Source organism: Hemibagrus wyckioides, linkage group LG14 (assembly GCF_019097595.1).
Source record: "Hemibagrus wyckioides isolate EC202008001 linkage group LG14, SWU_Hwy_1.0, whole genome shotgun sequence".
NCBI classification, from domain to species: Eukaryota; Metazoa; Chordata; class Actinopteri; order Siluriformes; family Bagridae; genus Hemibagrus; species Hemibagrus wyckioides.
In genome coordinates, this window is record NC_080723.1 from 6295995 (window position 1) to 6322402 (window position 26408).

General features: G+C 37.9%; 1 protein-coding gene across 3 annotated transcripts; it reads left to right on the forward strand.

Moving 5' to 3' along the window:
• Positions 1-349: 349 nt before the first annotated feature.
• Positions 350-26032, forward strand: fbln1 (fibulin 1). 3 transcript variants are annotated; one of them, XM_058408406.1, is made up of 17 exons: positions 365-825; positions 3766-3877; positions 5134-5266; positions 6309-6453; positions 6873-6926; positions 7064-7159; positions 7670-7807; positions 7977-8114; positions 9613-9756; positions 9958-10083; positions 10954-11079; positions 11355-11474; positions 11551-11682; positions 11907-12030; positions 16506-16648; positions 16773-16910; positions 25369-26032. In XM_058408406.1, exons 1-17 carry the CDS (start codon positions 771-773, stop codon positions 25506-25508), a joined length of 2064 nt encoding a protein of 687 aa, XP_058264389.1. In that variant the 5' UTR covers positions 365-770; the 3' UTR covers positions 25509-26032. The 3 variants fall into 3 exon arrangements, with proteins under 3 accessions (XP_058264390.1, XP_058264389.1, XP_058264388.1); XM_058408405.1 differs by having other exon boundaries at positions 372-825; positions 16503-16648; XM_058408407.1 differs by lacking the exons at positions 16506-16648; positions 16773-16910; positions 25369-26032 and adding an exon at positions 13291-14552 and having other exon boundaries at positions 350-825.
• Positions 26033-26408: the final 376 nt, after the last annotated feature.

The window sequence follows — 26408 nt, forward strand, 5'->3', positions numbered from 1 at the left end:
AGGACCCTATAAAATCAAAACCGTGTCTCCAGTGGAGAGTATCGCCTGCTTGAAACAGCCCATCTCTGCGCGCAATGACGCGAGCCAAGTCCTATCTGCACTGAAGCACCATAAATATCACAAAGAGCAACACGTTTTCTGCATTCACATGACAAAACAGTAGTTTTAGTGCTAGTCATTATTTTTTTTTGTCTCATATTTCAACGTCTGGACGGAACCGCAGCAGACAGCTCACCACCAAACCGATCCAGATGTCTCACGTAAGCGCTCCTTTAACACACTTTCAAAACCCAGCTGTTTGGCGCGACTGTCTTAAAGAGAGCTTATATTTCCCTCCTAATGGCAGGTACGCTTATAGGACAAGCGAAAACATTTGTAGAGGCAGCATTTAGGAAAGGCTGATTTCTAGCATTTTGAGACATATCGACTTCTATTCGTTAGTATGTTCGTGTGCGTTTCTTGCGTAATCTGACATGACCTTCTGTTGTACGCTTGAAGTCTGAGACATAGTTTGGGAAGTAGCGTCAAATCTCTTGCGTCACTGAGACTGTGCTTTACCAAAACTGAGCGTGTGGACCAGGCTAACCCGCCCCCTAACAGACATTTAAACGCACTAATTGGACGGTCTTTCTTTTTTTTTTTTTTTGTAAACCAGCGGTCCTTTCTTGGATCTAACACACCCACGTACAGGTTCCTTTCGGCTCCGTCTGAATTAGACTGCAGGTATACTGGGAACTTTGGGAGACTAGTTTTAAAAATTGCGCGTTACAATGGCTCTCATGCTGCTCATCCTCTTCTCTTTGTCCTGTGTGATACGCAGTCAAGGTAAGTCACCTTTCCTCACGGTGGATCGCGATTAACTTTATATTTCATCTCGATTTAATACGCGTTTAAAAATAATAAACAATGTTCCAGGTATTAGAGCGCCCTGTTTTTTGCGCACGCAGCTTCAGATGCTCTCAAAAAAAGTGATGATTTTTTTCTTCTTGTTATAGATTACTTCCCTCCATAGACAATATTTAAAGTAGTTGTTTTTTTTTGTGTGTTTTTTTTTTAGGGAGGACAGATTTAAAGAGCATCCCAGTTAACATCCATGCCAGTTGAGAAAAAAATGCTTAATTATTATGTTCATGTTCTAATTTATATTCATCTTCCCTTGTCCTTAGTAATAAAAATATATATATATATATATAGTCTCCTAGTCATCTGTAATCCAGAAAGAACCATACTGTAAGTTTACTAGAACAACACTAATGCCATGTTACAGAGTTACAGAGTGTAAGAGTCAGCTACTCCAGAAACATGATTCTCATAGACAGGAATTTCCTGTGGCAATTTGTTGGTATGTACCGTAAGGTATTAATTCCCTAATGGTTTCTGATTTATGGTTTTAAGGTACGAGTTCTGGAAACTTGGAGCCTTGTTATTGCACAATACCAGAAAATTTAAATCACCTTAAAACCTGAACAAACTTTATCTATTGCTGGTCCAGTACTAAAGGTCAAGTACCAAAATGCACGGTCTAATAATATTTGTTACCTGCTCAGGATCTCAGCACTCAATGGAGGTTAGCAGAACTGAATATTGGCTACTGGTAATTGTTTCTGCAAGCCCGTCACACAATACGTAACATCTTAATAATGTTTCTCTAATGAACACAAATTAATTGGATCCTTACATCAATATAAAGATCCCTACATCACAGGAGCAAATTTGATCTCATTCTATATAACTGTTCATCAAAAAAAAAAAAAGCACTAGTGACTTCATTCTGCTCTGAAAGTATGCTGCAGGCAATTCTACTGCCATCACTCTAAATGTTTTAGTTGACTATAAAATTTGTGGAAAATGAATGTTTGGAACATTTGTGGCATGCTACAAAACTAAGCAACATGGATGGGTGATTGATCTCACCTCCTCAGGTACATACAGTTTTATGTTAGGTCCACACCATTGTTCTAAATTGAAAACAGGTTGAAATTTATTTTGTCTTTCTCTACCAAGCTCTATCTATAATTCAAATGAGAGTATATAAACATCCTGACCAAGTACCTGGCTCTCCATCTAGGTCCATCTCTTACATAACATGTGCTGTTTGATCATTTAGAGAGCCCTTATGGAGTCCTCGGCTCCTGTGGGCCCTACTCATTAAGCCTGGTCTATGTTAAGTGAAGTGTTATGTTCCAAGTGCCAAAATGTTCCAAGAAGGGATTCAGGGTTTAAGAGACAGAAACAACACAATAGAGAGATCTGGAAGAGCCATTGGACCTGGATAAAATGTCTGGACTGATAACAGAAGCAGTTTTTTATTACAACTCTGTAACTGAACACGACTGTGGACTGTGATAAGAGATAGAGGGAAAAACGTTTTGACAGGCCAGAGTAAGGTAGGATTAGTAGAATGTGGGGGTGTTTTATTTATCAGCTAAAGAAAAGCACAGCTAAAGTTAGTTAGACACAATTCTACTGTTTAACATCGGCCAGAAATGGCTTTCAGTTTGCTTCCTATCTTTATTTGTCCTGAGCAATACTTTTCTCTCCATAATCGTTGTTTAAAATCGTCCTAAATCATCTTAAATAGTTTTAAATCATCTTTCATGAGCACTCTGTATATGCATACTGTTTCTGTCTTGGCAAGTTTTGGAGGCCTATGTGAATCACACTGAGAACCTAGGATTAAAGGGGGCCCTGGCAAGCCAAAGAATCTACTTATAATAGAGAGTGAAATGGACTGGGGATCTGAAGAAACAGGGAGTTGTTTGTACCTTTGCTATCTTGTGAATATATTTCTTTGAACTATGTGGAAACCTAAAAACAATGGTGTCCTAGCTGCAATTATTCTCAATTTAAAGGCAATATCATGCATAAAACCAACTTGGCAGAGTGCTGCATGCTAAAGCCAGAATAAAGGGAGGCCAAAAGACTCAAATGCCAAAGGTATTTTGTGTTTGGCTGATCAAGCAAACCACATGGAAATGAATATATTTGATGAAATGACAAGACCAGACCTTGTTTAGATATTTTGAACTTTAATTTAGCAGAACAGACAGACATGAAGTGCATTGTTGCCTGCCTGAATATCAATAAATGTCTTAAACCTGGAGTGGAAGAAACTAATCTATGGAAAAATGATAATAGACAGATATCATAAACAATGTACCAGACAACACTGAAGCACAGACATTCCAAAATAAATATAAAATAGTGAAAAAAAATTAACGTGACAAATTCCGAAGTTACAATTAGAAACTTTACTGTAATGATAACAGAACAATTCAGGAACTGTGTAAAGTAAAATTAGGCTAATATTGGGGAAAATAATTTGCTTTGAAATTTTTACACCCAGTCTAAACTAATAAAACCTTTGAGAAAAATGCTTTATAAAATCCCAGCGCTAAAAGCTCTGTTAACTTTTGAGGGACATCACACAAGAACGTGATGCTTACACAAATGAATGACTTCAGGTGAAGGAATTCATATGTTATACTTTGGAGTAAAGAAGTCTTTCCTTCCTCATTTTCAGCCTATATACAGTATTTAGTCTGTCGATATTCTCACAGAAATTACTCGACACCCTTCCAGACATTATTTACCATTCTCAGATACTCTAACAAGAAAAGCATAGACAATATGATATGTAATACTACAGAAATCTGTTATACTGGGCAAGTCCTGGCAAATCTGGTCCAGTGGATCTGCAGTGGTCCAAAGAAAAGCTGCTCTTTGTTTGCATAACTTACAACTGAGTAACTGTCTATTCCCTAGAGACCACAGATCCAATCTCACTGGATGACTGCTGTAAGGATGGTAGAGAGAAGGCCACAGAATCCCAGGACTGCACACGTATCCCTCTTATTTCAGAATCTGCGACCTGCAGGTTAGTATACAGTATCCGGTTTTCTTTTAAAATAAAGGCACATCTTATCACTCATTTCAGATATTTTGACACATATGATCTTGGCATGTGTACTGATGACCAGGATGATGTAAATGACCATGCTCTCATTGGTGAAAAAGGTCTCATAATCTCTAAGACCTCACATAGTGAACCACATACCGGTCATGTCCTTTAAGCACCCAGAAAGATTTGGCAATGCTACATGTCTGGTGGTTTGAGAAAATTCATGCGCACTAGTTGTTCTAAATTCATCATCTATTGTGCAATAATTGTGTAGTAATATTTGGTGGAAAAAAGTAAATAGGATTTCATCAACAAGTCCATTTATTGCATTTCAGTATGTCTGGGGTCTTCTTGGAATTGACTAATCATAAAAAACAGTCTTTGGTGGTTCTTGTATTCTTGTAAAATGCTTCTTCTGACCCTTTCCCAGAGACTGATAGTGAGGGATTGGTAGCAGCATTAACATTAGTGCAACTAGGAGAAGTACTGCCAAATGTTCAGTGCATTTCCAAACCAAGAGGGTTACTCCGTCTGCCCTTCCAAAATCAAATGCGTTTGTTTTGGCAAGCCGGCCAATCGAGAATTTGTTCAAATTAGAGAGTGTGAGAAGGGAGACAGAGTTTTGGTTTTGAGAGGGGGGAATGAAGGGGGCGATGGGGAGCTTATTCAAGGGGGTATTTCCAAATCCAGGAAATACCACTGAGGTGAAAGAATGGAGAAGAGATGGAGAAGAGAAGGGAGCAATAACAGGAAATCTGTGGATTATTTCAGACATCAAAAGAAAAAAAAATACTCAGGAAAGTGTCTGTGCCCTTAAAAGGCACTGCAACAAGGTATGATGGGAGAAGAGAGCAGGATAAAATAGACAAGGATCCTATTAGGCATATGAAGTAAGAGTGTAATTCTTTACATATGCCTGCGCATCACATTGTACATGGTATATTCTCACCGTATCTGGGCAGGTTCAGGAAAAACACGTGTAATCTAGGGACTGTTACACTCTGTTGAACAGCAGTTTTAAATGATATTTGGTCAGTGATTTAGTAAAGGCTACTGCTGGCTTATATTAGACAAGCACAATTCCAAGATTCCACTCTGCGTTGAGTCTTTTTTACTAATAATCAAAACGTTATATTGATATTATTTTCAAGTTATTAATATTTATTGAATAGTAATAACAAAACTTTGTATTGTTAATATTATATTCATGATGTTAATATTATTTCTTTTAGAATAGCCCAGGAACAGTGTTGTGCAGCAGTTCTGGAGGATATCACTTGTAATAATGCTATCAGTATGGCCAAGGACCAGGGCAGCTGTGATGCTCTCCTTTCTGGAAACACCTGTGAGACAAAAACCGCCAAGGTATTACACGTACAGTTATCGTGTGTCTCTATTCCTGGATTTAGAGAATAAACATTTCACACTGTTTAAATTTCAGATTTGTCAAAATGGAATGCATCACACTACTAGAGATTCAGGACAATTTTATTCTGCATTCTCATACTCATGACAGAATTGAAGAAACACACCTTGCATGCCTGAAGGCTATTTAATGTTCAGCAGGTGCTAGCTTTCTGAACATTTATTTAAATCTGTCAGCCTGCTTTCAACGGTTGGTCCTAGGCCAATAAACTCCTGTCAGGAGTAATGCTTTAAGCCATTATATGATTAATAACTAACATTCGGCCAGTAGAGGGTGTGTATTTAATCTACTGGATTAGTAATGAAAGAGAAGTGCTTTTTATTTTAATTGTCCTACATTTATCACTGTTAAATAAATATTTAATTAAATCATATGTGAGCTTTCATTTTGTATTTTAGATAATACCTAAAGTGGCTCTGTTAGCAGGCTATCTGAGAAAATGTGTAATTTGTTTTTATTCCTACAGTCATGCACATTTTCACAGCAGTGGGGAATATGCTTGTGTGGCTAATGCGTGTGAATAACATGCACTACTGCTTCACACAGCTTAGTTCATGTTATTTAGACTCAGATTAATATCTCAAAATACCAGAAATATACAAACTGTTACACATTTCTAAATGAATCCTTGGGTGATAACATCCAGACATACTTTTATAGAGTGCATTTGTTTCATTTGTTGCCATCATTGTGCCTACCATATGTTCCCAATTGCAGTAATTGTTGCCTGGACTTGTTTCCCCTGTGCAGCAGCATGTTCAGTCTTGTTTTGTTGAATATTGGAACAAAAGCCTGTATGATATCACCAGCAGCCTGTACCACACATATATTTTAGCATGTCGGTTAGGTCAGAGGCTGTAAATTTTGATTATTTAGTTCTTTTCGAGTTCACAAAGTGATAAAATGTGTCAAGTGAATACTCAAGACAAGTTCCATGCAGTACTTTTAAAGCTCATTGTGTGCTCCTGCTCCTGTGTGTAGGTGTGTTGCGAGTGCTGTTTACTGGGTCGGGAAGCTCAGAAGCAGGGTCTGAGCTGTGACTTTAAACTCAGCTCCCAGTGTGGCTCTGTTTTTCAATCTTGCTGTAAGGACAAATCAGGAGAAAGTGACAGCAACTCTTCACAAGGTCAGCACAAATTACACCGCAGTCAATCATACCGTACTTATAAACCCTCTGACATACCAATCAGGATGTTTTAACAGGTCTTTAGTTATCATCTTCTCAACCTGCAGCCTTGTGACCTAAAGTCTGGCATATCTGTCCTAGTTAAGCTGTTCAACAGTGTGCTGTGACTGTGTGTATCTGTTGTTCTTGAACAGTAGACACAGCCACCATCCAATAATTGCTGATAGTCTGATTTGTGGAGAAAATGTGGTGCTTCCACGCAAATGTTCAAGAGATGCTGTACTCTATCTATAAGGATTGTGCTACCCTCTAGTGGGCTCTCATCAGCATGATTTTTATTTTGCTTTAAAGTATTTCTCACCTTGTATTTCTCACCCTGTTCAGCATAACCAATATCCATTTGTAATTTCTATGTTCAGACACCACTGGTATTTTTGAGGAGCAAATAGCAGGTTCAGGTGAACAGTGCAAAGGTAGGCGTGAAGTACAGCTTTTTATCAGCACCTACCAATCATCATGCTGATATTAATCCTTTATAGGGGTGTGATAGATATTAGAATATAAAATTTGTCACTGTCTGTGTGTGTGTGTGTGTGTGTGTGTGTTACAGTTGGGCCTGGGGACTGTGCTCACACCTGTACAGGAAATAACACCTGCGCCTGCTTTACAGGCTATAAGCTCAGACCTGATGGGAAAAACTGTGAAGGTAAAAAACATTAATAGTTTTATAGATTTACAACAAACTATAAATAATCTACATATTTCATATTTTATAGGTTTGTTGATGTTATATGCAGTACATCTTGCATCTATTCAGAAATGGAAGAAAATATTAAATGTGTAAAATTCGGTAGAAAAAAGGTAAAGGCCATGCGAGATTAATAGTGCAGTTTCAATTTCTAAGGTCAGCTTTCTAGTGGTTGAGAGCTAATGCTAAGCGTCCTTCTGAAATCACAAATTACATATTGCTTTCTTCTGTGACCATTAAACATAAATAACTACATTGTGTTATGTATTTCAAAAACATGACTCACTGCCTCTAAGGTATTATCTTCCCTAATGTAACATATATTCAAAGGTTATTTTATGTTTGGAAAAACACTTGGAAGATTTTCATGTCTCACAGATTTTGAAACAACCCATTGTTGTTTTTCTTTCTCTTCTCATGTATCCCGACCCCTGCACATACACCCTCTTGTGTGCTTCCTCCTTGGAGACATTAACGAGTGTTTGCTGGGCTCTCATCACTGCCGTGCCGGTGAAGTCTGTATCAACATTCCAGGCTTGTACCGCTGCCAGAGGGAGATCAGCTGTGGTACAGGCTATGAGCTCACTGACAGCAACAGCTGCAAAGGTTATTTAACAAACCTGAACATTAAGTCAGAGACTAAATCTTGTGTTAAGATTGTTTTAAAAGATTGATTTAAAATGCTAATCATGCCTTTCTTCAGCTGCAGGAGAAAGAATGACCAGACATGGACCTTAAACCACATTTATCTCTTTTCTTTGTCTTTTTGGTTTAGATATTGATGAGTGTGAGACAGGCACTCATAACTGTCCTGTGGATTTTGAGTGCCAGAACACGCCAGGGTCATTCCGCTGCCGACCCAAGATGAAATGCTCTATGGGATTCATACAGGATGCCCTGGGCAGCTGCATTGGTGATTAGCAGCTATAATCCACACACTCCTTATTAAAGTTGAATAATATAATTAAGGGATTTCAGAACAACACTGTACCCACTGCTCATTGTTTCAAAACACGTACTCTTGCATTGCATTATCGTAGACATAATTGATAAAGCGTTGTCAACATTGAGTAAAAAGTATTTTGTGCAAGCATAAAAATCTAGATTCAAGTCATTATTTACGAAATTACATTAAGGCATTTATGGTGTTATCTTTAAGCATGCATGACTATACAACGACCTACTTACAAGTCTATTAAATCTTCTGCAATCTGATATTTAGTTATACATCGACCAGGCATAATGTTATGATAATAATATTGTGTTGGTCCCCCTTTTGCTGCTAAAACAGCCCTGACCCATCATGCACTGTGTATTCTGACACCTTTCTATCAGAACCAGCATTAATTTCTTCAGCTGTTAGAGCAACAGTAACTCGCCTGTTGGATCAGATCACACGGGTCAGCCTTCGCTCCCCACGTGCATCAGTGAGCCTTGGCCGCCCATGACCCTGTTGCCGGTTCACCACTGTTCCTTCCTTGGAACACTTGTGATAGATACTGACCACTGCAGACCGGGAACACTCCACAAGAGCTGCAGTTTTGGAGATGCTCTGATCCAGTGGTCTAGCCATCACAATTTGGCCCTTATCAAACTCGCTCAAATCCTTACGCTTGCCCATTTTTCCTGCTTCTAACATCAACTTTGAGGACAAAATGTTCACTTGCTGCCTAATATACCCCAACCACTAACAGTTGCCATGATGAGGAGATAATCAGTCTTATTCTCTTCACCTGGCAGTGCTCATAATGTTATAGCTGATCGGTGTATGCTGAATGTTTCATGTAAAATAACAGGTTTTCTAACATATTTCAAACAAACCTAACTGTCAAATTAACAGAGCATACACAAGTCAAAAATAAAATTTATGTCTACCATTGCCAGGAGCCAAGGGAAGAAAATGATTTTTCAAGTTTTAAGTGAATACAAGTCTAGAAGTAGAAGATTACACTATTACCATTGTAGTAAGAAAAAATGGTACATTACTACCATTGTAGTAAGAAAAAAATGTTAATGGCTGGCTTCACCATTCACCCTTCCCAGCTGGAAGCTGCCATATAATAGAGAAAGCTAGCTGGTGGATAGGAATTGGCAGGTCATCAAACTGGGAAAGATATATATATATATATATGTATATATATTAGAAATATATTTCTCTCCTGTAAACATACACATCTTCCATGAAAAAATTAAAAAGTCAAAACCAAAGTCAACGCTCCTATTATTACACATATAAGACAATGAAATGAGGTAGTAAGCTCACACACAAAATGACACTAGTTGAGTAATGACAACTAAGCAAAAATCTGTGTCCCCTTTTATAAAAGATCACTTATATAACACCATGAATGTCACTTTATCTACATTTTGAATATGAAATGTAGTGATGTTTATTTCTCTTTGTGCCTCAGATATCAATGAATGTCTGACTCTGGCAGCACCATGTCCAACTGGCCAGATGTGTTTGAACTCTGTTGGCTCATACACATGCCAGAGGAACTCTGTTAACTGTGGCCGGGGCTACCACCTTAATACTGAGGGCACACGTTGTGTGGGTATGGAATCTATCTATCTATCTATCTATCTATCTATCTATCTATTTATCTATCTATCTATCTATCTATCTATCTATCTATCTATCTATCTATCTATCTATCTATCTATCTATCTATCTATCTATCTATCTATCTATCTATCTATCCATCATTTTTCCAAACATTAGATGCAACAGTTGAGTTTGTTCATGTACTTTCCAGATATTGATGAGTGTACTAGTATGGATGATGTGTGTGCTGGTCACAGCTGTGTCAACCTTGTGGGTTCTTACCGCTGTGAATGCAGAACTGGTTTTATCTTTAATAGCATCACCAGGACCTGTGAGGGTGAGAGCCCAAATTACATTTCCATTCAGTTTCCTATTTTAGTACTCACAGTATGTAGATAAACATTATAGTTTTGTTTATTCTGCAAACTATATGATAATACTGTATGGCTGAATATGTGGACACCAGACTATCACATCTGTCTTTTTTTTTTAACCCAAATTGTTGCTGCAAAGTTGGAAGCACATAATTGTTTAGGGTGTACTATTAAAATTTTGCTTCACCAGATCAATGCCCCTGTACACAAAGTGAGCTCCATCAGCACGTGGTGTGTTGAGTTTTGGAGAGGAAAAATTCGAGTGTCCTACACAGAGCTCTACCCTCAATCCATTTACAAGTACGCCATTTGTCAGATGCCCTTATACAACTGAGCAATTGTGGGTTAAGAGCTCAAGGGCCCAGCAGTGACAGCTTGGTGGTCCTGGGATTCCAACCAGTAACCCAACACCCTAACTGAGTTACACCTTTGAGACCTTTGAGCACCCCAGACCTCCTGAACCAGCATCAGTGCCTGATCTCACTAATGCTCTTGTAACTGAATGATCACAAATCCCCACGGTCACGCTTAAACATCTAGTGGAAAGCCTTCACAGATGAGTGGAGCTTATTATAACAGCACATGGGAATAAATCAGGAATGCAGTGTTTAAAATGCACATCTGGATATGATGATCAGGTGTTCATAAACTTTTGGCTAGTGTATGTGTTAGGTTGTAAAATATAGTAAAATGCATGATGGAACATGGTTATGCTGAGGCGTCTTTGTTATCAGTAAAATCTAAAACATAGAAGATTGTTTACTTCTGGGCCTTCATTTTTAATATGTTTCTATCAAACTATTACATGTGCTCTCATTTTTCTCTGAATTCAGATATTAATGAATGCCGGCACTATCCTGGTCGCCTGTGTGCACATAAATGTGACAATATTCTAGGGTCCTACAAGTGCAGCTGCACCACAGGCTTCAAGTTAGCCTCTGATGGCAGGAACTGTGATGGTAAGGCTTTCTCCTGAATATTTCCCATCGAGCCTCTGATTTTAGTTTAATGTACACTGTACCACTCCTATTTAATATTATTCCAATAATGTTGTAGTGTTGATAATTCGAAATATTGGCTGAAGTAGTTTAAACTTGGAGAATAGTAAAGTTCTAGGAGCAAGCTTTATAACACATGCTTTACAAACTTATAAAATATTGAGGGTTTGTATTGAATCAAGCTTTTGAGAACCAAAAGTATGACAATACTCACTCTCTGGCTGGCTGACATTCAGACCTCAATGAGTGTGAGAGCAATCCCTGCAGTCAAGAGTGTGCCAACGTTTATGGCTCCTACCAGTGCTACTGCCGCCGAGGCTTCCAGCTGAGTGATGTAGATGGATCTACGTGTGAAGGTACGTACAATACATAAAAACAGATTTGATTTTTTTTAAAGTTTGAACTGAACTGGCATGCTTTCTCTTTCCTCAGACATTGACGAGTGTGCTTTGCCCACTGGAGGACACATCTGTTCCTACCGTTGCCACAACACACCAGGCAGCTTCCACTGCACATGCCCTGCTAAAGGCTACACACTTGCACCTAATGGACGCAGCTGCCAGGGTAAAAAAAATAAATTTTCTACAAATGATTTAACTCCTTAATACATTATATAATTTTTTTTTAAAACTGTACACCACATTTTACTCTGATTTTGTGAGATTAGTGTATTAGACTGACAAGTAGATGACTGCTAGTCTTAAGCGATTATTTGTTTAAATAAGTCTCAGCCATGAAAAAGGGCTTAAAAGTCTATCAATATTATATCTTGTCTTTCTCATGAGTAGACATCGATGAGTGCGTGACAGGGACACACACTTGCTCAGAGACAGAGAGTTGCTTTAACGTTCAAGGAGGATTCAGATGCCTGAATTTCGAATGTCCCGTCAACTACAGGCGCTCCAGTGAAACGTAAGTATAATGGATTGCTACTATAAGTACAATGGATTTATTGTGAAATTACTTCAGGTGACTGCACATGACAAAATGCTGGAGAAATTACAAATGTGTGTGTGAGGAGTGGATGCAGTGCAATTCTGTTTGCATCTCTCTCTCCGAAACACTGCAAGCTTATCCCTTGTGTAATATTCACTCTTTGGACCCTTTGGTACTGTTCAAGCTAAACTGATCTGGGACATTTATTGGGGTTTTAAAATACAGTTGAACAACATTAGAAGCATGACAAAGAAAAGACTAGAGCGGTCACCAGCTACAGCTCTCAGAAATGCATCTGCAAATGATTATGATTTACAGAAAATGCAAAACACTTTAACTAAAAATACAGAATGTATGAACACTTCAACAGTTATCTATGCACTAGTTTTAAAACTCGAATTGAATAATGGCAGCAATGTGTAGTATTATGTTTCCTCTAAAGATGTCAGTAAGTGTCTACAGCACCGGTCACATGATAGCATCAGTGTGACCGGAGCTGTTGAATTCCCTTCATGTTCCCCGGACTTAACACCCCTTGATTTCTATCTGTGGGGAACACTAAAGGATGTGGTGTACCGTAGAAAACCACTTACACTGGCTGAACTACGAGAAGAAATTGAAGCATCATGCAGAGCACTTTTTTGTTGAAATGTTGAAGTGTGTATACATTTTTTGGGGGCCCCTCTGTATAAAATGGGTCAGTTTGACCCGAACACTCCACAAGGTTTTTTTTTTTTTTTAAAAAAAAAGGAAACCATACAGACACCATATAGATATTTAAGGTTCACTATTTAAATGCAGGCCTCTTGGTGGTCCAGTGGCAGGATCCTGTGCTCTCATTGCTGAGGCCTGGGTTCAATTCCTGGGCAAAGAGCTAACCCAGCCACTGTAGAGTTAACTCAGTGCTGGTCCCAAGCCTGGATACAATAGGAGGGTTGCATCAGGAAGGGCATCAGGCATAAAAAAAATAAATAAAATTGTGCCAAATCACAATTTTCCTGAAAGATGAAATGAAAGACCATCAGCATCAACATATTTAAATGCAAGTTGTGTTACACTGTTTATCTTGAATATTCATTAAGACCTCTGGCTTCAAAGCAAGGGCTTTTATCATGATGGCTCTGTTGACACTATACGTATGCCATTCCTTTATTTCACTGCATGTCAAGCACTGCATCTGCCTAACATTTCCCTCTTTCATCTCCTTCCCTCCATCTCTCTGTGTCCCATTTGCAGTCGCTGTGAACGCTTGCCTTGCAATGAGAATAGTGAATGCCTGGCCTTGCCTGTGAGAATAACCTACTACCACCTCACTTTTCCCACCAACATCCCTGTATCCACCACCATCTTCCGCATGGGCCCCTCCAACACTGTGCTTGGGGACAACCTGCAGGTGGCCATAGTGGACGGAAACCAAGCAGGCTACTTTGAGGCACAGAGGCTAGAAAACGGAGGTGTCATTGTCATTCAGAAGCCGATTAATGTGCCACAGGACTTTGAAATCTTACTGGAAATGAAACTGTGGCGCTTCGGGAGTCTCAGCACCTACATTTCCAAAATACGGGTGTTTGTAACTGAAGAAGACCTTAGCAATTCAGTCATTTCTCATGATGATTAATTGATTAGTAATCCTTAGCAAACTTTCTTAATTCTGCCCAGAAATGATTACAGTGAGAAATTATACAATTGTAATGAAATAGCAATTATGCATTAGTTTTTCTATGATTGCAGATGATTTGCTAGTAAACATGTTTGCTGGTACTGTTATGAGTAAACTTAATCACCAGTAGCAGCCATGGTTTCTTCAGGTCTGGTTAAATACTTGATATTGGTTTTTTACATAGATTTTTGATATTTATGTTATGTACAAGTAAGGAGTGCATGGTTTTAGAATTGGGATCATAATCTTAATTACTATCAGTTTTATGGGTATATGTCATATGGGGCTTACTTGGAAGTACCTTTAGTTCATTATGTATCTGTAATACCTTTATATGTTTTGTTCGTTATCTTGATCTTGATCTTATGAGAGACACCTTGCATTCAGTTTAGTCCATTTCTTCTTTTAAAAAATATGTTATAACATAGTTAGAAAAAAAAGTATATTTCTTAAAAAACATTTTACAATTATTATCACCCACAGAAATTAGAACTGAAAATAAATTCCATTTGTAAAAGTTTTTTCCCCCTTCATAGTAGTAGTAGAGAATAGTAGAGCTTCTCTCTAAGAGTAGAAAATCTGTGTCTTGGCCTGTCCGGTGCTGTAAGTGAATATTTTAAGAGCAGTCTTGTTTAAAAGCTCGACAATGTCAGTAAATTAGAATTCGGTTCTCTTTGTGTTTATAATTTGAAGCCACTAGATGGAGCTTTTGGAAAAACAAAGCTATCCGGTGTCATCCATTCATAAGGAGATGTCAAACTTTTTTCTCTTTTTTTTTGTTGGTCTGTTTTCTATTTTCTTTCTACAACATCATAATAAAATGAAAGCGTGTAAGTGATATGTTTTTATACTTTAATTCATTTAAAAGACCATTTAAACAAGTGTGCCTGAAATAACTACCTGTTTGGGGTTTTCTTAGTAGGTTGATTTATTATTCTATTGCAGCAGTATTTTTAATGCCATGAATTCAGTTAACATTGGGAATAATTTTAATATGGATTACTCATAATTTGAATATGGGATGCTCATCCTCTCAATGTCAGACAGAGCACGTTCTTAAAATATTGATTTAAAAAAAAAAGGATGGATTTGTGCTACTTACTTTCTGACAGTGAGTTATAGGACTGGGCTCTGGAAGGTGGTCTGCACAATTTGTGGTGCAGCAGCATCACCACTGGACACCAAGAATGATGGGCCTCAGAGTTTGTGTTGGGGCTTTATCAACATGCTGACTATAAATAATAATTACCAAGGAAAAAAAGGATCTTGTGTTTGACCATAGGGTCTGACATTCAAAAAAAAAAAAGATGTTTTTCTTCTCAAGTGTATCTTGAGACCACCTCCTGTATGATTATGAGGAATAATTAGAATCATGTCAGCTTTGATCTTATGCAAGATGTTAACTTTAACGTAGGAGTTCAGCTCAGGTCTTTATGTCCTTGTAAATTCAGTCTATGGTCAATCGCAAACGCTTGCCACGAGTTCCACGAGTTGTCTTCTGTGCGTGCCGTGCACAAGGCGAGTTATTATGGGTGAGGAGAACATTTTGTGGTTTTGGCTCCGATCTAAGCAAAACGTGGACCCACCCGCTAATTGCTAATTACAAGTCCATGCCCAGTGGTGGCTTGACTTTTTCTGTCAGGGGCTTCTCCCCTCTCAGCATGAAAGAACGCCTGTAACCCAATCCAGGCCTTGAGGTTTAGCTGCAGCTTCTGCATCCCGATGAAAGAAAGCAGTGATGGAAGGTTAACTAATCTCAGCACTAACACCACTGTATATTCTTTTGTGTTTCTGTTAGAGACCAAATAGCCATAGTTGTTTTAATTGCATTCTCAAATAGAATGAAGCAAAGGAATCCAAAGCACACTGTCAAAGAAAGTGTGTTGCTGGTAACCACACTGAAACATTAGATTTGCTCATATGTGCATGCACAAGGAGCTGATATGATTATTTTAATCACTAACCAGACATAAAGGGAATTCCTTTGTGGAGAATGTGCATAATGATATTTAGCAAACTTCTCAGTTAATGTGTAACTGAACCTCTCACTTAGCAAATAGTATAATAAAGAATTGACCAGACTTAATGTCTTAATCCTTAACGAGCCAAAGTAAAAGAACTTATATGGCATGGGGTAAATACCAAAGCAACAAAAAGCTTTTCCTGTATTTCATTCTGGCTTATTACCAGAGCTGCTTCTGATTATCCTGTGACACAAACAACATCATAAATAAATCACAGGACTGCTGAAACATGGGAGTCGTCTAGTCAGAGTCTCCAAAGACTCAACTCCCTCTGCCCATAAATTCTACACAAGAGTATTGGTTATGAAGCTGGGTCTGCTCTACAAAACCAAATATTTTCTTTAACAGGCTTTAGATCAGTGTCAGAACTTCACCCAGACAGGAGAAAGGCAACGAAACTCTGAGAGACTAACAGGAAACTTGACCACCATGTCTCTTTCCTGGTGTGATTTTTGGCCTCTTGTGTGATTCTATTCTGATTCCTAACCTCAAAACATGATTGGCTAAAATGCAAGTCCCACTTAAAGTATGCCCACTGTATTTGTTTAGATAATATTTTTATAGTGGAAATTTCACTTGCTTTCTGGGCATTAGGATTTGTGGTGATTTGTCCAGGAAGGCACTCCATTGTTGTTCATTTACTCATCAGGTTCAATTAAAAGCTGTGCTGCAGCATTCTGTTTGATAGCACCGTCACAGAATGTGTACTAGATTAGGATTCAGTTTAAGCACCGCATTGTAAGAGAACTCCTTTTTCATTTCAGCAGACCAAGGGTCGATCGCTCGGACATCATCCGCTGTATAAAGTACTGTCAACCCAACGACCTCACCTGTGTGCTGGACCCTGTTCACTCTGTCTCACACACGGTCATCTCTCTGCCAACTTTTAGAGAGTTCAATAAACCAGAAGGTACACTATTTCAAATACCTTTATGCGAAATTATATAATTCTTATGCCAGGCTGAGACACAAGTTCAACTTCATCCTGGTGCCTTTTTTAACAATTTCTTTTTAATCCTTATTTCTCTTTCCAGAAATTGTTTTCCTGAGATCCATAACCCCATCGCACTATCCACATGTGGATTCACCAGAGATCGTCTATGACATTCAAGAGGGAAATATTCAGAACTCGTTTGACATCATTAAACGTTTTGAGCATGGCATGATTGTGGGTAAGTGGCACTCTGGCATCTGCTCTTAACAATGCCCAATGATCACAGGCTGAACCCTGGGGCCCAGTTCTCTGGAAATTTAATTCGCCTCAAGTGGTTTTCTGACCTAATTTTGCATTACGAAAGATTCTCCTGGTTTCTTTTTTTTTTTTAAACAAACCAATTGCATATGTGTCTTTGTGTGGGAGAGAGGGACAAGAAGGACTGAGAGGCCTGGAAACAGCATGTAGATGCTTATACCACTTAGGTGATCGTGACACCACTCTTCCAGCACTGGTTCAGTTGATGATAGGCCTTAAGAGTCTCTTGCATCTTTTGTGGTCACTTCAGCCTTTACATGGCCCCTCTAGAGAAAAGCTGTTCATGTTCTGTTCATCCTTTTAGATGAATGAGGCACTTTTTTTCACTCTTTAACTACATGGACATATTTTTCTCTTGTGGCAGAGCTGACTTCACTTGACTCTGTAACTGCTAGCTTTGTTTATTCATGTCTGTTTAAAAAGATCCCAAATGGTTTTCAAGGACCAAAAGGGTATTGTTGTAATGTCTTCCAAGCCATGGGTGATAGGAGGGTTAACAGTTCTAAGCACACTGTGGTAAACATGTATGAGACTGATAATTAAAAACACAAAAGACATTCACACTTCATCTATTATTATTTCTGATGAATATTTCTTACAGAAAGAACACATGCAGAGCATAAAAGGCTCTCAAAACACTTCAACCCATCCATGCATGTGTTCATTCTTTGTGTCTCTGAGGCCAGTAATAACAGACTTGCTCCTTTAATTGATGAGATATCTCATTATTAAACAATGTAACCAACCATCTTTAAATGTCCCAAACCAGAAGGTAAATGTTTCTCAGATGCTTGATGCTGTTGGGAGAGTCAAACAAAACATTGCTCAAGTAATTCAGACAGCAGGCAGCCATGGTTCTGTGGAATGCTAATATCATGTCATGATGTGTGATTCATGCAGTTGCTCATTGTTACATACTGTTCCCTCTAGTCCTCTGTAGTGTCTGGCTTGGTGCATGAGCCACAGAGTTGGCCACCACATAAAAACCTCATCTGCCTTTATTGCGAAGATCCCCATTTTCCCACATACAGAGTTTCACCATTAATGCAAAGGAAGCTGTGGCTCTTTCTCACAACAAGGACCTTCAGTGGCTTAGACAAAGACAGAGGCATCACAAGTCACAGTATGCCGACAATGGACAAAGAGCATATGGAATAAATTTGCCAGTGCTCACAAACGTTCTTACAGGCCTCAAAAATCTCGTATCCGATATCATTCGGATAAGAACGTGAACTTTTTTTTCTATAGTTCTCCATTAGTTTTCACTTCCTGAAGTGACACGTCATTATGATCAATTAGAATTTCCATATTAGAAACGTCTGGTCACAAGTAGATGTGGCTAAGAAATGTCCTTTTCGTTTTCGGTTGGAGATTTCTTGTGCCAAGCAACATACACGAAAAAAGAGAGCATCAGCTTTCTTCTCACATCCATCACTGTCTGAACTGTGGAAGGTTTCTCATGGCTCTCACATCTGAGTGAAAACACTGCCGGGATGAACAGTTAGAGCAAACTGCAAAACTGAACCTTGCTAAGGCATCAGGATTAATAGCATGAGGATTCGGATGATGTAAAGACTAAGGTAACATCTTCAGTCATCTCTTTTTTATTTGATTTTTTTTTATTGCCCCCCAATCTCTTATAAACTGTCAGTACACTGCACCCTCTAAGCTATGCTGGAATAAAATGTTTTCCATATTAAATGACTATGTAATAACTGTAGGTTTGTCTGATCCAGATAGTAGGGACATGTGAGACTTTCCATGAGCACCTTTGCTTAACATTCCCCTCTTTGATATTACCTAATAAAATACTGTTATATCAGACCTTTTTTTCTAGATATATGATCATATCTCACTTTGGCTAGATCCTCCAGTGACATAACCATAGCAAAAATTCAGGCCTAGAGAAAACCACACACTTTTGATTCCCCCAACTGCCATGGATTTAGGGAATCTGCCAACGACTGAAAGAATGATTAAAGCTGAAAAAATTAAAGCAGTTGTCTCTTTGCTTAAGGAGATCCAGCTTGGTTGTTCTCAGGCTGAATACATTTTTATTGAGATTAAAAGCAGGAATAGATAATATGATCAGATAAATGAAAAGAAAAATTCTGAACCCTTGATAGGGATATGCACCTGTGGTATGATTCAGGTTCAAATAATGAAATACTCTGTAATGAAATAGCATGATGGTGGGAAGTGACTCAACAGACAGTTTGTCTGTGTTCAGGTATGTGTCACTGGCAGTGGCTACTGTCCTTCACACAAACCAAAGGAATTTAATGTAACCGTGTTAGGCTTTCTGAATGGATGGTGTGTGTGTGTGTGTGTTATCTCTTTGATCATTGACTGCTACTATTTATTATGCGATGTAGCACAAAAAAGGAAAGAAATTGTTTTGTGTGCTCTTTGAGAGAAATGTATGTACGTATACAAGTTTCCAACTGTCATGAGATCCATAATGATGAATAGATCATGTACTAAAAAAACAAAACAAAAAAAACACACTAAAGGTTCAGAAAATGTCTTTGTCCTACATAAGCCAGCCTTTTCTTACAGCAGTAAACCCTACCTTGTCCTACTATTCTGAGGCTGACTTCTAGTGGAAACTCGCTAAGAAAAGCTGATTCTATTTTGGTTAATGCAGTACGTGCATATGAAAACAAAACCAAGGCTAGGAAAGACCATGCTGACACACAAGTCTTTTGGATTCAACACATCAGGGAATGAATCATAAAATGGCATCATTAGGTACACGAGAAGTACGGCCAAGTTCATGAAGACTCCTGTGCCTGTCAGAAAAGGAATTACTATAAATAATTAAGACATGGTTTTTTTCTACTCTGGTGGTCCACAGCCTCAACAGACAGATATCAATCATTGACTGAGCGCAGTCAGGGAGCCAGTATATCCATCTCAACAGATTTACCTTCTGCATCCATTCTGAAAAGGAACATCAGTTTTATGATTGGGAATATGTGATTTTTTTATCATTGGCAATTCAAAAGATCTACAGTTCTTCAGACCAAGCTACAGTATCATCTCACTGACAACAAATTAGATTTTCTATTAATGCTTTAATCTCAATCAGTGGAGCATGAGTTGTAAAGTCCTAACGTGTAGGTTGAACACTAAAATAACTTTCATTGGTGCCTTTGGACATAGTGATTTATTGTTAATTAAGCTTGGGAAATCAAACCATCCAACTAGCATTCTGGACAGAACAGGCAAGGCAAAGTCATGTTCCCTTTACAGTGGACGATGGGTGTTTATATAAGGCTGCCACACTGCCCATAGCACGCCTAGCCAGGCATTTTGTACCCTCTGTGGTGGCCTGTTGAGGATAAGCTTACTGGGCTTCCTATTGTAGACTAAGCCATGGTTTTTACCATTTGGGCTTTTTCCAGTGCCCTTTAGTGGATAACTTGTTGGCTAGCATGTCATTATCCAATACTGCGGTTAGGCAACTTATACTTTTCATTTGTCCCTGCATTTGTGTTAAACCTACTCATTACATATCCTGTCATATGCTTCTTACCCAAGCTGGTGTAACCATAAAACCCATAAACTGTACTGTTTACATGTAAACCTTCACTAGCCAAGCCTTTAAAGCCATCAAGATTGGCAAATATTTACTGCCATTCACCTGATTTTGCTTAGTAGAAAATGTTTTGTGCTGTTTGCTTACTTTTCCAACACTGTTGTGGATTGAGAAGAAGAAAAATATAACCTCATGGAAAAACCCTGAAGAAAAAATAACTTTGAATTGAGTTAATTGGTCTTTATTTATGTCAAAACCTCATATTTATTTATACTATCAGAGACCAATCATTTGGCATGTTCTAAGATATGTGACTGAACACCTATTGTCATTTGAGTTTAAATAGATATTCAATATCACTGTAAGCACAAGTAAAGCTAGAGGCCAACAGCAACTAATCTAAATGCTTATGCATGTCTTGAATATATTCAAATATAAATATATGAAATACATTTTTGAAGAAAAACTACTTATTTGACCTTGATCCAAAATCTAATCATTTCATCTGCTAGGTTACTATGAAAATTGAATCTAAATCCTATAAGCATTGAACCTCTCATTCTTGAGTTTTCACTAATAATAATCTCAGAGAGACATATGCATACACGGATGGAGAACCCATGAACATAACGCCTCTAACACTTAGCAGTAGAGGAAAAGGAGAAACTTGCTGTTACCAAAGTTGCAAATGTTATTGATGCACAGGAGGGAACACATTTACTTAAGAACTGACTATTCTGCCAGCATTAAGAGGTCATTTCAAAACATTAAGCATATAATTTTTGCTTTCAGTCTCACAGTTTGATTTTTTGTTGAGGCTTGATTTGATCAATCAAAACATTCTTACATTTTTTGAGGTTTGTTTTAGTCACTTTGGCTGTCTTCTATCCTTCTGATATGTGTTTTTGAAGCCTATATATGGTTTTTAAAACCAGATTTTTGTTGGCATAAAGCTGTGTTATGACACATTTCAGGATGACTTGTTAGAACAAGTTAGAATATAATAGCAACTGGCTTTGTAGCGTAGTGTACGTCTAGTCTATCAGTGCCATACAGCTGATCACGTGACATGGATTAGGAAGTGAGGGTTAAAATGAAAATTGTTTTGTATCTACAGATATCTACACATCAAATTTGGTTTCTGTTTGTTTGTTTGTTTTTACAAATACTTTCATAAGCAGCAATGTTGAGGTTCTCTCTGGGAGTGACACGGTTGGACAGGATTAGGAACGAATACATCAGATGGACAGCTCATGTTGGACGTTTAGGAGACAAAGTTAGGGAGGCCAGATTAAGATGGTTTGGACATGTTCAGAGGAGGGAGAGTGAGTATATTGGTAGGAGAATGTTGGACATGGAGCTGCCAGGCAGGAGGCAAAGAGGAAGGTCAAAGAGGAGATATATGGATGTAATAAATGAGGATATGAAGCTAGTTGGTACAAGTGTTGAGGATGCAGAAGATAGGGATAGGTGGAGAGAGATGATTCGCCTGAAGGGAAAAGCTAAAAGAAGAAGGAGAAGAAGCGGCAATATAATTTCATAGATACATATAAACAGGTATTTATAGCATACAGGAATAATAGGTTTATGACAATATAAATGAATGACAACACAAAGTGTCTGCATTAGACACTGTTTCAGTATCTTTGGGGCTCTTCGAGCATCTCAGAATGCCTGGTGAAAGTGTTTGCTGGCTGAGGGATGTTGTCATGGACCAGGTGGTGCTGGTGCATTTTCATTATATGGCTCGTTCTGGGGACAATCAAGTATGTAATCGAGCCAGTGACACCAGACAAGGTCATCCAGCTCATACAAGATCATTGGGTGTGGAGTGTGGCCCTGGTAGGTGTATTGGTGTTGTGGGGTATCCAGGCATTTTCTGACCTAATGTTATATCACAGAGGTTTGAACACTGGTCCAGCTCCCTAAGACAGCACAGGCTTGCCTGATTGACCTGGAATGTAGCATCCAAAAGAGATACATATCAAATTTTTGCACCTTATGTTGCAACTGACCATATATACCAAGTAATGTAAAGCAATGCAGAGAATATGATTAGAGAGCAAGTGTTTGGCTTACTCATTCACTGAGTATGGGAATTGGGAATTTGAAATTCCAGGGCTTCTTTAAAATTATACTAGTGAATGGGTCCTCCCATAGTGTAGTAAGGTCTTGTGGCTATTGCTTGGAGAAAATGCCAGGACCAGCAATGACAGACCCATGTCTGACCTTATGCTTTCCGTGAAGATTTCCATCAGGGGTTTCCCTTTGGAGCAATCTCACAACAATACCTTGAGGCATGTTTTTGACCAAGTAAAGGTAATACATAATACATAATACATAATATATAATACATAATACATAATACATAATACATAATACATAATACATGTACCATCAGTACAGCTGAACACCTCCTGTCATACTATTATTATTTGGAGATACATGATACATGATACGCAAAATAAAAAGGAAACTACCCAGCTGTTGGGACCAAAAAGCAGCAAGGGAATGTTTTTCCATGTGTTTTATCATAATTGCATGGTAGGGCATTAAGGTCAGGACAAAACACAAAAGCATCTCATGGTACAAATACAAGAGGGGATCAGTTACTAATTGAAACTTCAACCTTATCTTTCTCTCTGTGTCTAATCTGTAATTCAGGTTCTGTTTTTTCTATACATAAAATTGGTCCCCATTATTTTTTGGTTGGAGCAGTTTGCAGTTGTAGATTCTGGTGTATGTACAGAGTCCCTAATAATACTTCCATAAGTTTGGTCCTGAATTTCAGTCTTGATCTTGGCTTTTTCTCACTTTTATTTGGACTCAAATTTGACTTGGCCTCAACCCCCTTACAACTCAGCCCTGACTCATTCTCAGCTAGTCCTCTTCCTGGACTTGTCTTAGACATGATGATTGCAGTCTTGACTACAGCACTACATTGAACACAGGGAAGATAAAGTCCAGGTGCTGGATAAGAACCAGTCCTTTCGCAGATTTACAAAAACACACCATCAACTTCCTACCGTGGAGGTAGAACCTTGTATAGTAAATCCTCGGTGTCTCAGATGAAAGAGGGAAGGTTCATCAGGGCCATAATCAAAGGAATTAATGCAGAGGCCCAGTCTGACATTTGGGACCTTCTATTCTTTAATGCCCTACTTTTACCAGACAACTGTGATTTCTCTACTAATTAGTACATAACATCTTTCTGTACAATCATAGAACTCTGTAATCACTTACCACTTGCATTATACTGTATTAGAGAGTGCCTACTGTACAGAAAAGTGTGGAAGGAGAGTGGAGGGCAATGAAGTCATACTCTGAGCATGTGCTTATCACACAACATGCATGAGACTCATATGGCCTATTGTATATTCTTTAAAGTTTACCAACAGTTAACCAATGTTAATCAATCCATCACACAATCTATTTTAACTATGCATGCTGAATAGACATATTGTTTTAAGCCTCAAACAGTTGTAGGAGGTGTAAATTCTCTACAATTGATGGACCATTTTCCACAAAAAATTTGTAATTGCAATAAACCTGTCTCTTGTTCTTTATGATTTTACAACTACTTCAGAGAAATACTTTTTCATGAAATACTCACTCAGCTGAGGATCACCACCTGGTGGTTCCTGTGCCAGTACCTTCTAAACTGGTGCATTTAGGTCAATTAAGGACTGGGTATAACAAGACAGGCACCTACTTCTGATTAAACTACCTGACAGGCCTTGGAGAAAGGGTTTCATAGACACGGCCAGACAATTCAGTGCAGTTACATGGAAATGCTGTGATGCTATCACTTTAGTACACAAATGAAGCAAGTGGAGAGAAGTGACTTCTGATATAATTGACACTTTCCTTTCTTTAGTAGGGAAGCCATTGTAAGTATGCTCCCAAACCATGCACAATGCACAATGTTTGGTGGAAACATTTTTTTCTCATAGTATGACTATCAAAGAAGAATCAACATAGAGAGCGCCGTTAACATTTATTGAATTTTCTTTTGTGTGGTAGTTACTAGAATGAATATATATACTAAAAAAATGTGGTTTCTTTGTTAAAAGCTTGAAAATGGAGTTTTCGCTTTTTATATGTTCATCCACTAGGTGGCGAAAATCTAAGATAAAGAAATAACACATGTTCCTAATAGAGAAGAAGAAGAGGCACAATTTAGTTGCAGTAGAGCCATTCCTGGGGTTTCTTTTATTCTGAGAATAATACATGCAAAAGTCACATGAAAAAGTTATGAAAACATATAATTCCATAAATGAATAATGTAAAGTTGCGTATCTGCTTAAATTGTTTTTTAATGTATGACTGGGCATGTCATCACACTCGACTGACAGCAACAGAGAGCTACAAAATCAGTTATCTTGATTTTGTGCATCAGTACAGAAATATCATAAACATTTAAACAAATATCTCTGTCACTTGTATCAGGTATTATATTAATCTGACAGCAAAATTGACAGAGCATTTTGTTACAGTTGACATCTATTTAAATAAGCCTTGGAAACTATGTTTAATTCGTTCATTTATTGAATTATTATTAGTAGTAGTATTTGTAGAATATTTGTATTATTATTATTATTATTATTATTATTCAGTAACTATATACTTAACAGACACATGCATTATGTAACATAACATGAAATAATATTTTTAAATTCATTAATATTATAATATCAAATAATACTCTACAGTCATAAATGATAATCAAATAAAAAGAAAACTCTCACATTATATCACTAACATCACCAGTAATGCTCATTTGCAAAAGAGCTGCTTGTATCTTTCTTTTGGTTTGACCTTACTTTGTTCTTCTCAGGTGTTGTCAGACAGGTGAAGCCCCTGGTTGGCCCTTTGAGCACAGTTCTGAAGCTAGCCATGAATTACGTCACGAATGGAGTCATCTCTCATCGGAACATCATCAACGTTCACATCTATGTCTCTGAATTCTGGTTTTAAATAGACCACACCTAGCTATCATTTAGATGTCTGTTTTTGAGCCTTAACTATGCACTCTAAAATGCTTGCATGCCACAAGATAACACAGAGTATAATGAAAAATAAGTAAACCTTTATTTTGATAATCAAGTTAAGACTATCTGTAAACTGTCATGAAGCTGCGTAACATTTCTATATTGCAACAGTCATAAAGAGTATCAACAGGAGTTCACAGGGACTGGATCTAAAATTGTGTAAGGATCTGAGATGAGTTTGAGATGAGATCAATAAGTGATCTAAACATCAACAATATATTGGATAATCTAGATAAAATGTAAGCAAAATATTGAATGTGAAGTGTTAAAAGATTATCTACTAAACATTAACAACCATTAACTCCTGACTGTTGAGAATTTGTTGATTGTCTCATTATTCATAATCTGTAAATGAGTCTTTTGTCACAGATTTGTATAAATTAGTCTTACTCAGTCTGCAAATGCTCAACCACTTATTTTTACATAAATAAAGAGTTTGTTCTGTTGCTATTTTATTATCTTTTTTACGTTTCACATTATGTTGAATTTTTTTTCACTCAATCATTCATTTCTTTTCGGCAAACACTTTTATCATTGTCAGGGTCAAGGTAGACCAGGAACACTGAGTACAAGAACAATGAATGGCACACCAGTCCACTGCAAGCCACAAATATTCACAAACTCATTCACACTGAGGGGCAATTTAACATAGCCAATTCACCTTCTTGCCAGAGAAACCAGAGGGTTATGTGCTCGGACAAGAGGAGACGTTGTGAAACTTCACACAGATAGTAACCAGAGCTCAGGATTGAACTGTCACCCTACTATAACAACAACAACAACATCAACAACAATAATAACCAATAATAACCATCATGAAATCATA